The sequence below is a fragment of the Mytilus trossulus genome, chromosome 2, assembly GCF_036588685.1.
Source record: "Mytilus trossulus isolate FHL-02 chromosome 2, PNRI_Mtr1.1.1.hap1, whole genome shotgun sequence".
Taxonomy (NCBI): Eukaryota; Metazoa; Mollusca; class Bivalvia; order Mytilida; family Mytilidae; genus Mytilus; species Mytilus trossulus.
Genome location: NC_086374.1, coordinates 34,179,153 through 34,192,109, shown reverse-complemented (window position 1 = coordinate 34,192,109; position 12,957 = coordinate 34,179,153). Strand labels below are relative to the sequence as shown.

General features: G+C 30.9%; 1 protein-coding gene across 1 annotated transcript; it reads left to right on the top strand.

Moving 5' to 3' along the window:
- The first annotated feature begins 4,598 nt into the window (after positions 1-4,598).
- On the top strand, positions 4,599-12,747 carry LOC134705058 (uncharacterized). Its single transcript, XM_063563827.1, has 7 exons — positions 4,599-4,696; positions 5,158-5,251; positions 5,914-6,054; positions 7,258-7,368; positions 9,800-9,998; positions 10,719-10,839; positions 12,534-12,747. The coding sequence occupies exons 2-6, from the start codon at positions 5,192-5,194 to the stop codon at positions 10,814-10,816; spliced, it is 609 nt and encodes a 202-aa protein (XP_063419897.1). The 5' UTR covers positions 4,599-4,696; positions 5,158-5,191; the 3' UTR covers positions 10,817-10,839; positions 12,534-12,747.
- The last annotated feature ends 210 nt before the right edge of the window (positions 12,748-12,957 follow it).

Below are 12,957 nucleotides of genomic sequence, written 5' to 3'. Positions count from 1 at the left end.
TAGTTCATGGTCTAATGACTGTTGAAAAAAACAATTGTATCGGCCCGACACAAAGTGGTATTATAAATAGTCATTGTGTCACTCTGTCATTCCGCTACGAACAGTAATACAGACTTATTTTCTAAACGTCTTCACATATTGAGTTGATTTTAAGTATTTGAGTCTACTATCATGAGTTACAAATCGAATATATATCTATTTGAAACATTTTCTTGTTTTATATATCCATCCCGCTTGCCTGAAAGTGCACACACTGCTCCATGCTCCGCCTCATTTTTAGACTTATATCTCGAATTCGACTGACACAGTCATCTCAGTACCAGAATCTATGACAAACGAGACGATTTCAATTTTGAAATTATAAATTTCCCCCACCTTAGTAGCAATATACCAACTTCACCTGCATATGGGATATATATTTCCCAACTTATTCGATATTCAAGAGCTTGCAGCTCCTACTCAGACTTTGTAAAACGTCATCAGTGTCTGAGTAGAAATAATACACGATGGTCTTGATGTATAGATTCTGCGTACTGATGTTGTTTATCATCTTAACAACATGTTTTATTGTTCTTTCATTTGTCTTTGTTCTATTATATATATTACTTTTACTGTTGAATGGTTTTATGTGATATCAGTTTTACGTGGCTCGGTACTTATACATCTCGTCAATGTGTTTGTATTGGCTTTCATTTTTTTGTGGTTTGTTTTGTATATGCGACTTTTTGTATTTCTTTTGTTCTTATTACGTGACTCTGTAATTTAAAAGATCTCGTCAGTATTATATTGGTCTATTATATGGCATGATGATATATTTCTATTATGAATTACTATATACGTTGAACCACATACGTCAAAATCATTCAATCGCGTAGTGGTATTAACTATTTTTGGATTCTCAGAAATTCTACCTATAACTTTTGGACTAGTTTGAATATCGGTCTATTTCTGTAATTTATTGTATGCTTACATTGCCTATGTAAATTTTAAAACTATTTGTATGTACATTGAACGACAAATTTAAGTGACGTATAAAATTTTCTGACGTCAGACACTCAAATCAATTAATGTGTTCGTAGATAGAAGATGTTTTTGTGTTCGGTTAAATTGTCCCCTTTTAAAATTGTTATACGATGATGACTGATGTACCCATATTTTGACTATTTTATTAATTTCGACTGTTTATTTAACGCATCATGTAAATATAACGGAATTTGATGAGACTGTTATTAAAGTGAGAGGGTTAGCGCTATAGAACCAGGTTTAATCCACCATTTTCTACATTTGAAAATGCCTGTACCAAGTCAGGAATATGACAGTTCTTGTCCATTCGTTTTTGATGCGTTTTGTAATTTGATTTTGCCATGTGATTATGGACTTTCCTAATTGATTTTCCTCTGAGTTCAGTATTTTTGTGATTTTACTTTCCCTGCTGTTGTGACAGTTGCATATTACGTAAGACAGATTGATACTGCACTAAATTCATACAGTTTGAACTACTTGTTATATAAATAAAGTCAGGTGTGTTATACTGATATTACATGTATTTTGAAATTACAATGAAAATAACAATTATTACACAAAATTGGGTTGGTAATTAGAAACTAAAGTAATTAATTGTATTATCTAGCTTTGTCTGTATTTCTTCTAACTCAAACTGAAACCAAATTATAGTGTAAGTTAAGTTGACCTAAACTAAAAGCTTATAAATGAAATTAGATACTAAATTAATTAATTGTATTGTCTAGCTTTGTCTATAAACTGTTTAAATGGTGTGAAATATCTTTTTCTTTCTTTTCAAACTAGCATACTTTAGTTTCCAAAACGCCGTATATCTAAAGAGGTTGTATATCTATTTCAATTTTTTTTCTCACCTCACCTAAGTACATCCTTAAAACAGCTATCAGCATAAGTCATTTAAAAATGGAAATGCGATTATGCGCTTCATATAACTTTTGAAGGCATTCATTCACAGTAGCTTCACATTTGTAGATTGACATATTTTTGTAAAACAAAAATTATAGAAAAATGCAAACCAAACTGAAATAATGTATCACATTCATATCATACATTGGTTCTCAATACTCTTCAACTTCGTACTTATTTAACCTTTTTAACTTTTTTGGATTCGGGCGTCACTGATGAGCCTTTTGAAGACGAAACGCGCGTCTGGCGTATATACTAAATTTAGTCCTGGTATCTATGATGAGTTTATTTACAACCACTGGGTCGATGCCACTGCTGGTGGAGATTTATTTCCCCGAGGGTATCACAAGCTCAGTGGTTAGGACTTTTTGAGTTGACATAAATTGTCATTGATATGGTTATAGTTATAAATTTACTGTTTACATTTTTGAATTTTTTGAAATACTAAGGCTTTTCTTCCTCAGGCATAGATTACCTTAGCTGTATTTGACAAAAATTTTAGTAATTTTGGTTCTCAATGCTCTTCAACTTCGTACTTTATTTGGACTTTTAAACGTTTTTGGATTCGAGCGTCACTAGTGAGTCTTTTGTAGACGAAACGCGCGTCTGGGGTATATACTAAATTTAGTCCTGGTATCTATGATGAGTTTATTCACACTTTAATATAACTACTTAAATGTCATTGAACGTTTTAATGGTGGCAAACAAAATGAATCATTTTTTGGAATGATAAAATCCTTACGTTTAATAATTCATGATTAATTTTGTATGTTAATATTATAAATAATATTCCTTATTTTTATTATCATGTTACATGTAATATACAAAAATACTTAATGTTTTTTCGGAACACAGCTGATAAATGTTTCCAGAGGGTCAAATGATGGACAACTCAAGTGAGGATGTGTATACTTATAAACTATAATTGGCCACTCATCTAATCAACTAATGAAATTGACAAGTTTCTATCCATCTTCCTCCTGTAAATATATTGGGAAAAGCGTGAAATATTTTCTCCGAACTTTGTTCGAATGATGTCCTTACATTTCAAGTATTATAGGAAAACATAATTAAGCAAGTGTGGGATGATTGTTTACTGATTTACTTTATCAGCAAATCAGCAAGTCAGCAAACACTATCAAAAGGGGAGTTCTGGCACTAACATATGTATTTTAATATAAATTTTAAATAAGTGGTAGATGTGAGCCACCGCAATTGATAACTATTTCCACCTTCAGAATATAAGATACATTTTGTGACATTTTTGCTATCATTTTGAATTGTAATGTATATATTCAATCGGAAAACTAATATTGAAGTTAAGATATATGTAAGTAAAGCGGGAAAAACAAATTGCAAACTACCAAATTGTCAAACATCTTGTAGGGTTGTTTGCTTATCAATCAATCAATTAAAATAGAGATTCTGACTTTAGTATGCGAGCACACGAGTTCTCACTGATAGATCTTACTTCTAATCATATTGTCCTTCAATGATATTTAACCCATTCTTTGCAATTTTAGCTGTCTGGAAATCAGACAAAAAAAGAAAACCTCCGAAAACAAATATATCAATCAGACTAGATTTACAAGTTCTTTCTGGTTGTTCTTCTGACAGTTCTAGGGTTAGAACTGATTTGGACAGTTCTACCTAGTTTTAGACAGTTCTACCCTAGAACTGATCCTGACAGTTCTATCTAGTCACAAGAACTGAATTGGTCAGTTCTATCTAGAACTGAATTTGTCCGTTCTATCTAGAACTGAATTGGTCAGTTCTATCTAGAACTGATTCTGACATTTCTGCTTTAAACAGTTCTAGGGTAAAATGTACTAGGAAGTATTGTTCTAGGTCAGTTTAGAACACTTAAATGACAGATTATTCTGTCAGTTCTAACTAAAAATAATTCAATATATTCCGATAATTGTAGATTTCCTTCTACATTTAATATTCTGAGATGGTAAACTTTTTAGTACCGTACCACAACTGTCTTGTTTTTTTAGAGATGCAAGTTGCCGTAAAATTTGTGTCAATAAAGATACAAAACTCAAGCATTTTATAATACATTTAGGAAAACTAAAAGAACATTTAAGATGGAAAATAGGTATAACGAATACTTTCAAATGCTTTTTCAAAATTAAGTCAATTCAAACTAAATCAAGACCAAACGACCCTACGGTCATTCAACATAATATTACAGATTTCAGTTACATTATTTAGTGATTATGGTTAAAATACTTATTACTTATTATTCAAAATAAACAGTTCAAACCTTTTAATAAAATAACATTTTAAACGATGTACTAGTTTTAGAATAAAACAGATAAAACATTGCAATTAAAAAACATTAAAATTAATGTTCGCCAGGTACTGATATAGTTCCATGTAAATTATACCTCAAATTTTAAACTGGAAATTTATTTTGTAAAATATCATTTCATGTAAAGTTTTTGAAAAAATTCCAGTCGTATTATAATTTTAAAATGACCTTAAACTGGGACAAGGTATAGACAATCATAGGATGTGTATACTTAAAACAATACTTATTATCAATAAGATGTTATTACATTATATCGCCCCCAAAATTTTCACAAGGGTGATAGTATTTGGATCTTTCGTCGAAACATTAATCATCAAAATTCTATGTACACTTTGAGATCTGTTCATCTCGACATGAATACTCAACTAAATGTACATGCGTAGGTGTCATGTAGGGCAGTATAAATACAGTTGCAGACTCAAACGTAGTAGACAAAGTCGGCAATTCTTTAAGGTAAGTGACAAAAATAATATTTTACAAAAACGAAACTATACAAACAGAAACAATATTTGCAGAAATAGCATGAAGAATATAGATTTAAATGCAGTTTATAATATTTTGGAATAAAACATTCTTAGTAATTAAAAGAAGTTCATTACTAAATAGGATTTTTTTTGCGATTGGCACATTGCTTAGACATTGGTCTATTGTTTGCAACTTTCCGATGAAAAAAATTTCAATTTTTGTTGCTGTCTAGTTTGAGTTATTAAAGTAGCCTTGATACAATTTGTTTGAGATGATAACTACACAGTTCAATAAGTATTGTAAACAGGGCAAATTAATTGTTCACAAGAGAACAGTCCTCTTCGATTAGCGTTGATTGAGGGAATTGCTTTCAAAGTTTTAGTGAACTTACAAATTGTATTTCAGACGTGAACATGACTTTCATGGAGCATTCTGATTATCTTTTGTAGAGTATTTTAGGTAAAGATTGAACTAAACGTAACAATGTTTAGAATGAAGATATGTGTGATGCTGTTGGTGTCATTTGTTACAGCATTTGATTTGGTATGTACGCTGTATAATGTAACACATTTCTACAAATATATTTAACAGTATTTGAAACTATTGCGTGTTTTTTTCTGGCTGAACTGATCAAAATGTTAGAACTCTGCAATTAGGTACTAGTTTGTGTTATCGTCTGTATGCTTAATCTGTTAATTTTGATAATCAGAAATTAGCATTAAGAATTTTCCAAGCACTATAAATAAAGTGTATATTTAACAAATGTTTAAAATATTTTGGTCAGTCAACAAACATGACAGTGTTAATCCAAATACAATCTGTAATTCACTTCAATACTCTAAAATCATTTGGAAACGTTATTTCTTTTAAAGACTGAATTTCCTTTAATTTTAATTCTATAATTCTCTACTAACATTTTAAAAAAGGTTTTATTTTCCCCGAACCAAAATGACGTCCAGACTTATAAGTCGAAAACAAACTGACAATACCATTGCAAACAAAAATCGGTGAATTGGTGTTTCAATTTCGTTTTCTGATAACTCCTTTCATTCATCTCAATTGAACTCTTTGATATTCGATTTTATCGCCAACATCTCAACGAAAATATTCAAAATGTAGTATTTTAAGATATACGACCAAACAACCTAAAGCATTATTTAATATTAAGACAAAATTTTATACTTCAATTTGATTTTTACTTGCAGAAATTTGATTACCAGATAAGTGAAGGGAAGGCCAGATTTGTTGAAAATATAGAAACTAATCTAGGAAAGAATATAGTTAAAATTCATACTCCAGCGCACAACGATATTCTCGAATCATACCTTATGCAAGATTTCCAAAAGGTTTGTAAAGAAAGTATATTAATCGTATTATCTGAAATAAATGTGCAAACACGTCAACTTAAAGATCTGAAGAATAACTTTAAATTGGTAGGATTTAATGAGAAGCTAGAAATATCACTGCTGTAAAACTATTTATCTCTGATGATCAACTTTTAATATAATACCAAATAGTTACCACTATTTTGAAACATCTTGAGACACATTTGTGACTTAAATCTTAAATCACTTATGACTATAGTTGATAAGGCGCCTAGTTGATATATCATTGATACAACGAATTCGGGGCTATTTCCGATACATTCTGAATGAAAATCAACAACATCAAAACAAGATTATTAAAGAAGGATACAATTCTGATAGATATATACAGAAAGATTTAGACTGTCATCAAATCTCAGCTATGTTTCTTAAAAAAATGCTAATTCATCGCGAAGAGTTTGAATAACGATTAGATAAAAAAAAAAAAAAAAAAAGAAGATGTGGTATGATTGCCAATGAGACAACTATCCACAAAAGACCAAAATGACACAAACATAAACAATTATAGGTCACCGTACAGCCTTCAACAATGAGCAAAGCCCATACCGCATATAGTCAGCTATAAAAGGCCCCGATAAGACAATGTAAAACAATTCAAGCGAGAAAACTAAACGGCCTTATTTATGTAAAAAAATGAACGAAAAACAAAGTTATCTTTAAAGTAAGGTTGCGAATGCCAAACGAAATGGCAGATTGTAAGATGATTTAGATGAGACCATGAACAACTTGATGCCAACAATGACACACGCTTCTGTGGTCTTGATATAGTAAAAAAAAACTATCCCACCTACCGGACTATATGGATTGATATTGTTTGATAAAGAATGAAGTTATAAAACTTAGGCTGAATACTCATAAAAGCTAGCAAGGCAGTATTTAAAAGAACCTCAAAGCAATAACTTGTCGTTGTCAATTAAAAAACATAATATACATGTATGTTAAGCGAATATCACTACCTAAGACTGAAAGACGTACATTGGGAAGCAGACCGATCAGGTCAAGATGTCAGTAAAATATATACCTGTGAGAACAAAGCTTAAAATATTCAAGAGGATATAAAATTTAATTTCAAGCATTTCAAATGTAATGACTGATTAAAATGACCGCTATATTGCCTAAACTATTGAAATTTGAAGAAAAGCTAAAATTATGCATTATTTATAGGGTATGCAAATAAGGTGTCTTCCATCTTTACTTCAATGTAAACTGAGGGTTATTGATAGAAAGACTTCGTCCGATGCTGGTAAAGTTACAGAGTCATTTGTACACAGCTGGGTATGTATTACACCCATTAATATGGATAATATCAATGACATAAATGTTTTTTGAAAAGGGCACCGAAAACAATATTTTTAGACAAAGATATTAAAACAAGATTTTTACCATGTATGAGAAACATTAGGTTTATTTTGCTTAAAATATTGAATATCAACACATACAAAAAAAGTATTGAACTCCTAGTTATGCCTTGTATACGAAAGTAGAGGGCATAATGTTTCCCAGTATGTGTGTTTGCACGTCCGTCCATTAGCAGCTCAGAAACATTTTAGTTTAAGAGTAATTGTCACATTACTTACTTACTTGAAACTGAGTACACATGGTCATTATTCAAAGAACTAGTCAATATGTATGTCAAGTATGAGGTTTTTAGCAAAATTGACGGTTTACTTAAAGATTGAAGTGTAATAGTGCGAGCTTGTGTCTTATTGGTAACTTTTCTGGTAAATACTATATTCTAGAACTTCCTACAATGTAACAGAGCATTTAATATAGAAAATAGATTAGTATTATGAATTAAATTATTCAAGTTGTCATTGATGGTGAAGCTAATTAGTCTCTCCGGAAGTTATCAGGAGGAAAAGCATTGCGAAAATTCTGTGACACCGATGACCTCGGAAATGTCACGCATTTGGTCAAAATCCGCCATCCTTTTCCCTTTTATGACTTCAACAAATCTGAGTTATTACATTGGTTTAACCCTCCATTAATAACATACAGGTTGACACCAGTATAACATGAACTGTCTATCCTTATGGGCATATGAATCAACATTCAACGTTTGTCTTTATAAGATTCATATACTTTCTTTCCCGTAAGTGTTCTGTGTTTTTATGTATTATAGTATGTTGTCTTCCCATATCTGTGCTTTGATACGTCCGTTTACGTGAGGTATCATGATAAACAGTTGTCCATCTGTCTGTTTGTCCGTCCCTTCATTCGTTTGTTCATTCGTCTGTCTGTCCATTCATCCGTCGTCAATATGTTGGACAATATTTCTATAACGTTTTAACGAATTTGCACACGAAACGTTTGTGAATTGTTTATTTCTATTTACGTGAGCTCCCTTTTGTTTGTTTTTTAAAGTTTGGATTATACGTTGCCGATTTATGGGATTATATTTGTTAAAAAAAAGGGGAATTTTCCGGTTTTCCGATTATAACTCAAAAATCATTGGAGCGGTTTCATGAAACTTTGAGGAATTGTTAATTACTATTGATCTCCCTTTCAATTTTTATACCAGATTTCGGACAATAACTCAAAAGTTCCTTGAGCAGTTTTTATGAAATACTAGTGACTGGTTTATATCAGTTAAAATAACCTCCCTTTATTTTTTTTATTGTTTTACAATCTTCTGATATGACATTGAGTAGTTATATGAGCTTATGGTGCAGCTCATAGTTTTCAACTTTAAAACAAACCGAATAGTCGTTTGAATTTGATTTTTTACTGTGTGTGGACTGATTGTCTATTTTGTTTTGTCCACGTTGTTATATGATAAATGCATTTAAGTAAAGTATGTTAATTCGCTTGGACATCCAGACTTTATGATTTCATACTGTTCTGGCTTTTACATTCTGGTGATTTACTTAATATTGTAATGAACTATACCTGCATTTTTACTGATTAAGGATATATTCTTCTGACTTTTCAGTCTCATTCAGTCTCGTTGAAATCTCGTTCTTGAATTATTTCCAAAACATGTGATACAAGTGGAAAATATCAATGAATTTTAAAAATATTATAATCAAACATCTCTCTGTGAAAAAATTGTGTATTTACAATGAACTGTTTTTGAGTAATCCAGTTTTCAAATTTTACGACCAAATAAGTCAGTACATTTAGCAAAATTTTGGAGAAAATGGGTGAGGGATACAAAAAATGATTTTACAAGAATCATGTACGTCCCATATCATTTTGGTCTTTTCAAAGTTCTTAGATATGTATTTTTTCAATCATTTCTAACAAAAAAGTTGAAATAACATGCATTTTGTTCTTAAAACTGAGAAAAATCACAAAAATACAAATTTGAGAGCATGGTAAATTTTACACCAAAAAACGTCAAAATATGATAAAACTTTCTTATATTAACACCTACCTATGATTTTTTTAAGTAAAATTTATTCAGATTGGTCCTCTCCATCTTTCTAGAAAGTATGAACAAAAGTTTAATTGTGGAACTAATATTTTTTTCACAATAATAGCCCAAAAATAGGTGAAAATCGATGAAAAATGGGAAAATCATCAAAATTGGGCATTTTCAAAGGGCCGTAGCAAAAAAAGAAGTGCACCACCATATGATTTTTTCTTCACCAATTATTTCGTTACAGTCTTTTAAACCCAAAAACCAGGTTAAGAACAAAAGTTTAATTCTAGAAATTTTTGGCTCCTCAGAGGTGTACATCCTTAAGATTGGTGTTTTTTTCAGAATAAAGGTACAAACAGTATAACAAGCATCAATGCAACAGTGGTAATAGAGATGTACTATGTTGATGACAAAGAAGTAGTTGACACTGTTGCAATTGGGGAAGACTTGAGGAGATTTTATGAAAGCTTTGAATATCCTCTTTATTTGGAAAAGAAAATACCCAGTGACGCTGAAGTACTCAACATAACCAATTCTTCCGGTATGTTAAAATGAAAATATAAATGATAACATACATTGACACACCATTGGTACCTTTAAAATCGATTTCTTATTTGTTTGTTTTTCATTTGAACATAAAAAAAACTATTCTTTCTTCAATTTTGGTCATTGTGTTGTCTAAACTTTTCTGAACTACGGTTTTTGATTGCATGTACCCTGGGTTAAATTGTTTACATTTGCAGTGGTAGTAGATTAAGGTTTTATTATTCTGAATTAATCAAATATGTTAATTATCGTTTTTATCTGTATAAGCATGACTTTTAGTGAACAGAATACGGTAGGTCAACCAAATGTCACTTTCCATGTTTACATTCTTTTACTTTTAACAGCTGAACACGCCTTGTTCATACGTAGTCCATCACTAGCTAAGGAGTTGAATATAAGGTCACATTAATACGGATTCAGTTATGTTGAATGATGCACTTGCAATAATTCCATCAGCGATAATTCTTCACTTTTATTTCACAAAATTGAACCAAACTGGCTACTGAAAGCGAATTATCAGTTCACGATTTCACTTTCGTTAATGATTTTAACAATATGTTTTCCTATCTCGTAGATGATGCCGCTTTCAGACAAAATTATATATTACTTTCAATCATGTATGTATTAAATTCACAATGAGTCAAAAGAACGTAAACAAATTATCAATGCTCTTATATTAATCATCTAGGTTAGCAAATTCATATTCTGATTTCAGGAAGACGGTTTAAAAGGACATTCATTCCACTAAATTTAAACAATTGCAAGGGACAACAACCAAAACAAGTTTTTGGTGTTGATACTGGAAGATCATGAAACTATCTGAAGATATGTAAAGAGTAAGTATAATTTTTCAAGTTATGAGGTAGAAAATGTCCAACTCTACGTTTCTGGCTGTATCCATTTATTGTAAATCATATTTCTTTTTTGATCATTTAAAACATCTATTGGAATTGTGCTGTTTATTTGTATAAACACGCAACTGAAATTGAGAGTTGATATAGAGAGTCTACATTATGGCGTGCATGTCACAAATAAATACCCTTGATGAATATGTAAAGTCACTCGGTAGGTGCCACCACTTACCATTGGACGTTTTGGACCCATGGTTTTCTTCGTCAGGCCAGCAACAGCACTCATATGCTTACATGGACTATCCTTGATACATTATTTCTGTAATAAAATTAACGGTATTAATTTTCTTGCACCAGATGCGAATTTCGACAATACATGTCTCTTCTGTTAATTCCTAGTTCATCTTAATCATTCGACAAATTATGATTTTTCTAACCTAAAGTCATAGATGGCATCAGTTAGATTCGAAATAATGTTCTGAAATGAAGGAGTTTTAGTACCTCTTAACTACGTATTGATTTGGCCTTCCAATTGTTTTGTTTTATCAGTCTTGTCTCGAAAAAAAGTTCATTTGTCATAGAAATGTATAACCTCCTAATAATGAGGGGTTGAGGTTCCGCTGCCATACATTTATTGCGATTTTCGCCAATGTTTGCTGTCAGTAAAATACATGGAAGTCATTCTAAAACGTAAAATAATGATATAGATATTCAGATATGATGTCTTCCATTATTGTAAAAACGGTTGATTTACCAAGTCAAAACGGATGAATATTTCAAATTAACCTTAAGTACAGTTTTAACATGTATAATGACATCTGTTTTGAACTTTCTTTTGGTTTATATATATTTATATATATATATATATATATATATATATATAACTCGTCTAAACATCAACCCAACAATGTTCGATCTGTAAATATTTTGTTCTTCCCTCGCCGGAATTCCAAACCTTACTACTGAGATATTATGACACCAAATCGCCTGCACTACAGCTGTCCCGCTAGACCACACGACCACCTGGGCTTCAATAATAAAGCTTTCGGTGGCCGTGTGTTACCTTTCCTCGTCACTTTTAATCTAGCGTCGTACTACAGTACATGATATATGAGGCATGGAGATGTTATTGTTACAGATCAGCTCAATTATCTATAGTAAAGGGTCCTACAAATTAATGTAATATACATTTTGTCGTTTTAAAACCGTCAAAGATAATATAAAAGAAACCATCCATAATTAAATAATATTGCCTGAATCTATCTAGACAATTTCCTCTTTTTTTAATACATTTACATGTATTTCGAAAGGAATCTCAATCAAAATACAGTTGAAACATTTTTGTACACAATTACCAAAAACGTTTTGGGATACAATTTTTTTTCATCAATTCTATATCTTTCTATTCAGAGATTTCATAATTATTTTTTTTTCATTTAGCAAGATTTTGTATTTTCATTATTGGAAATACATTTTCATTGTGAGTATAATTACATAACAACATACGAAAAATATCTCTTTATTTTTAATACAATCATAAACATTTAAAATTACCATTGTATTCCTTAATGCCGACAATTGATCCTACTTTATTTTTATAGTTTATTACATTTTTTATCAATCCTATTGGTAATTTGCATTGTTCATATACCATGAAAATCTGAATTGTCTTTTTTCAGTATTGAATTGGTTAACGGTGTACAGGTATTCGGAGATTGTGGCAATATTCACATTTTGTCACCGCTTGCATATATTTGTGTGTGCTGTCCACAAGTCAAAGCCATAAACATATACAGTAACGATTGTTCTTGTACAAAGATGGGACAGGCAAGCAGAGGGTGAACAAACGAGACGGATATTTTTGCATAATAAAAGAAAACTTTATGTATTTTACCAATTTGTTTGTTGTTTGTTCTTTCCTCTAATACATGGTTGTTAAAAGCAACTAATACTTAATTGGAGAAATCAAATACATGTATTCATAAATAGCAGAGTACCCAGTATCGAAAAAGACGTCTTGTAAACGAGTTTAAGTTAACGGATAACACACGGTTATATCTATTTGCAAACTATTGGAAAATCATTAAATTTTCCAAGCATGAA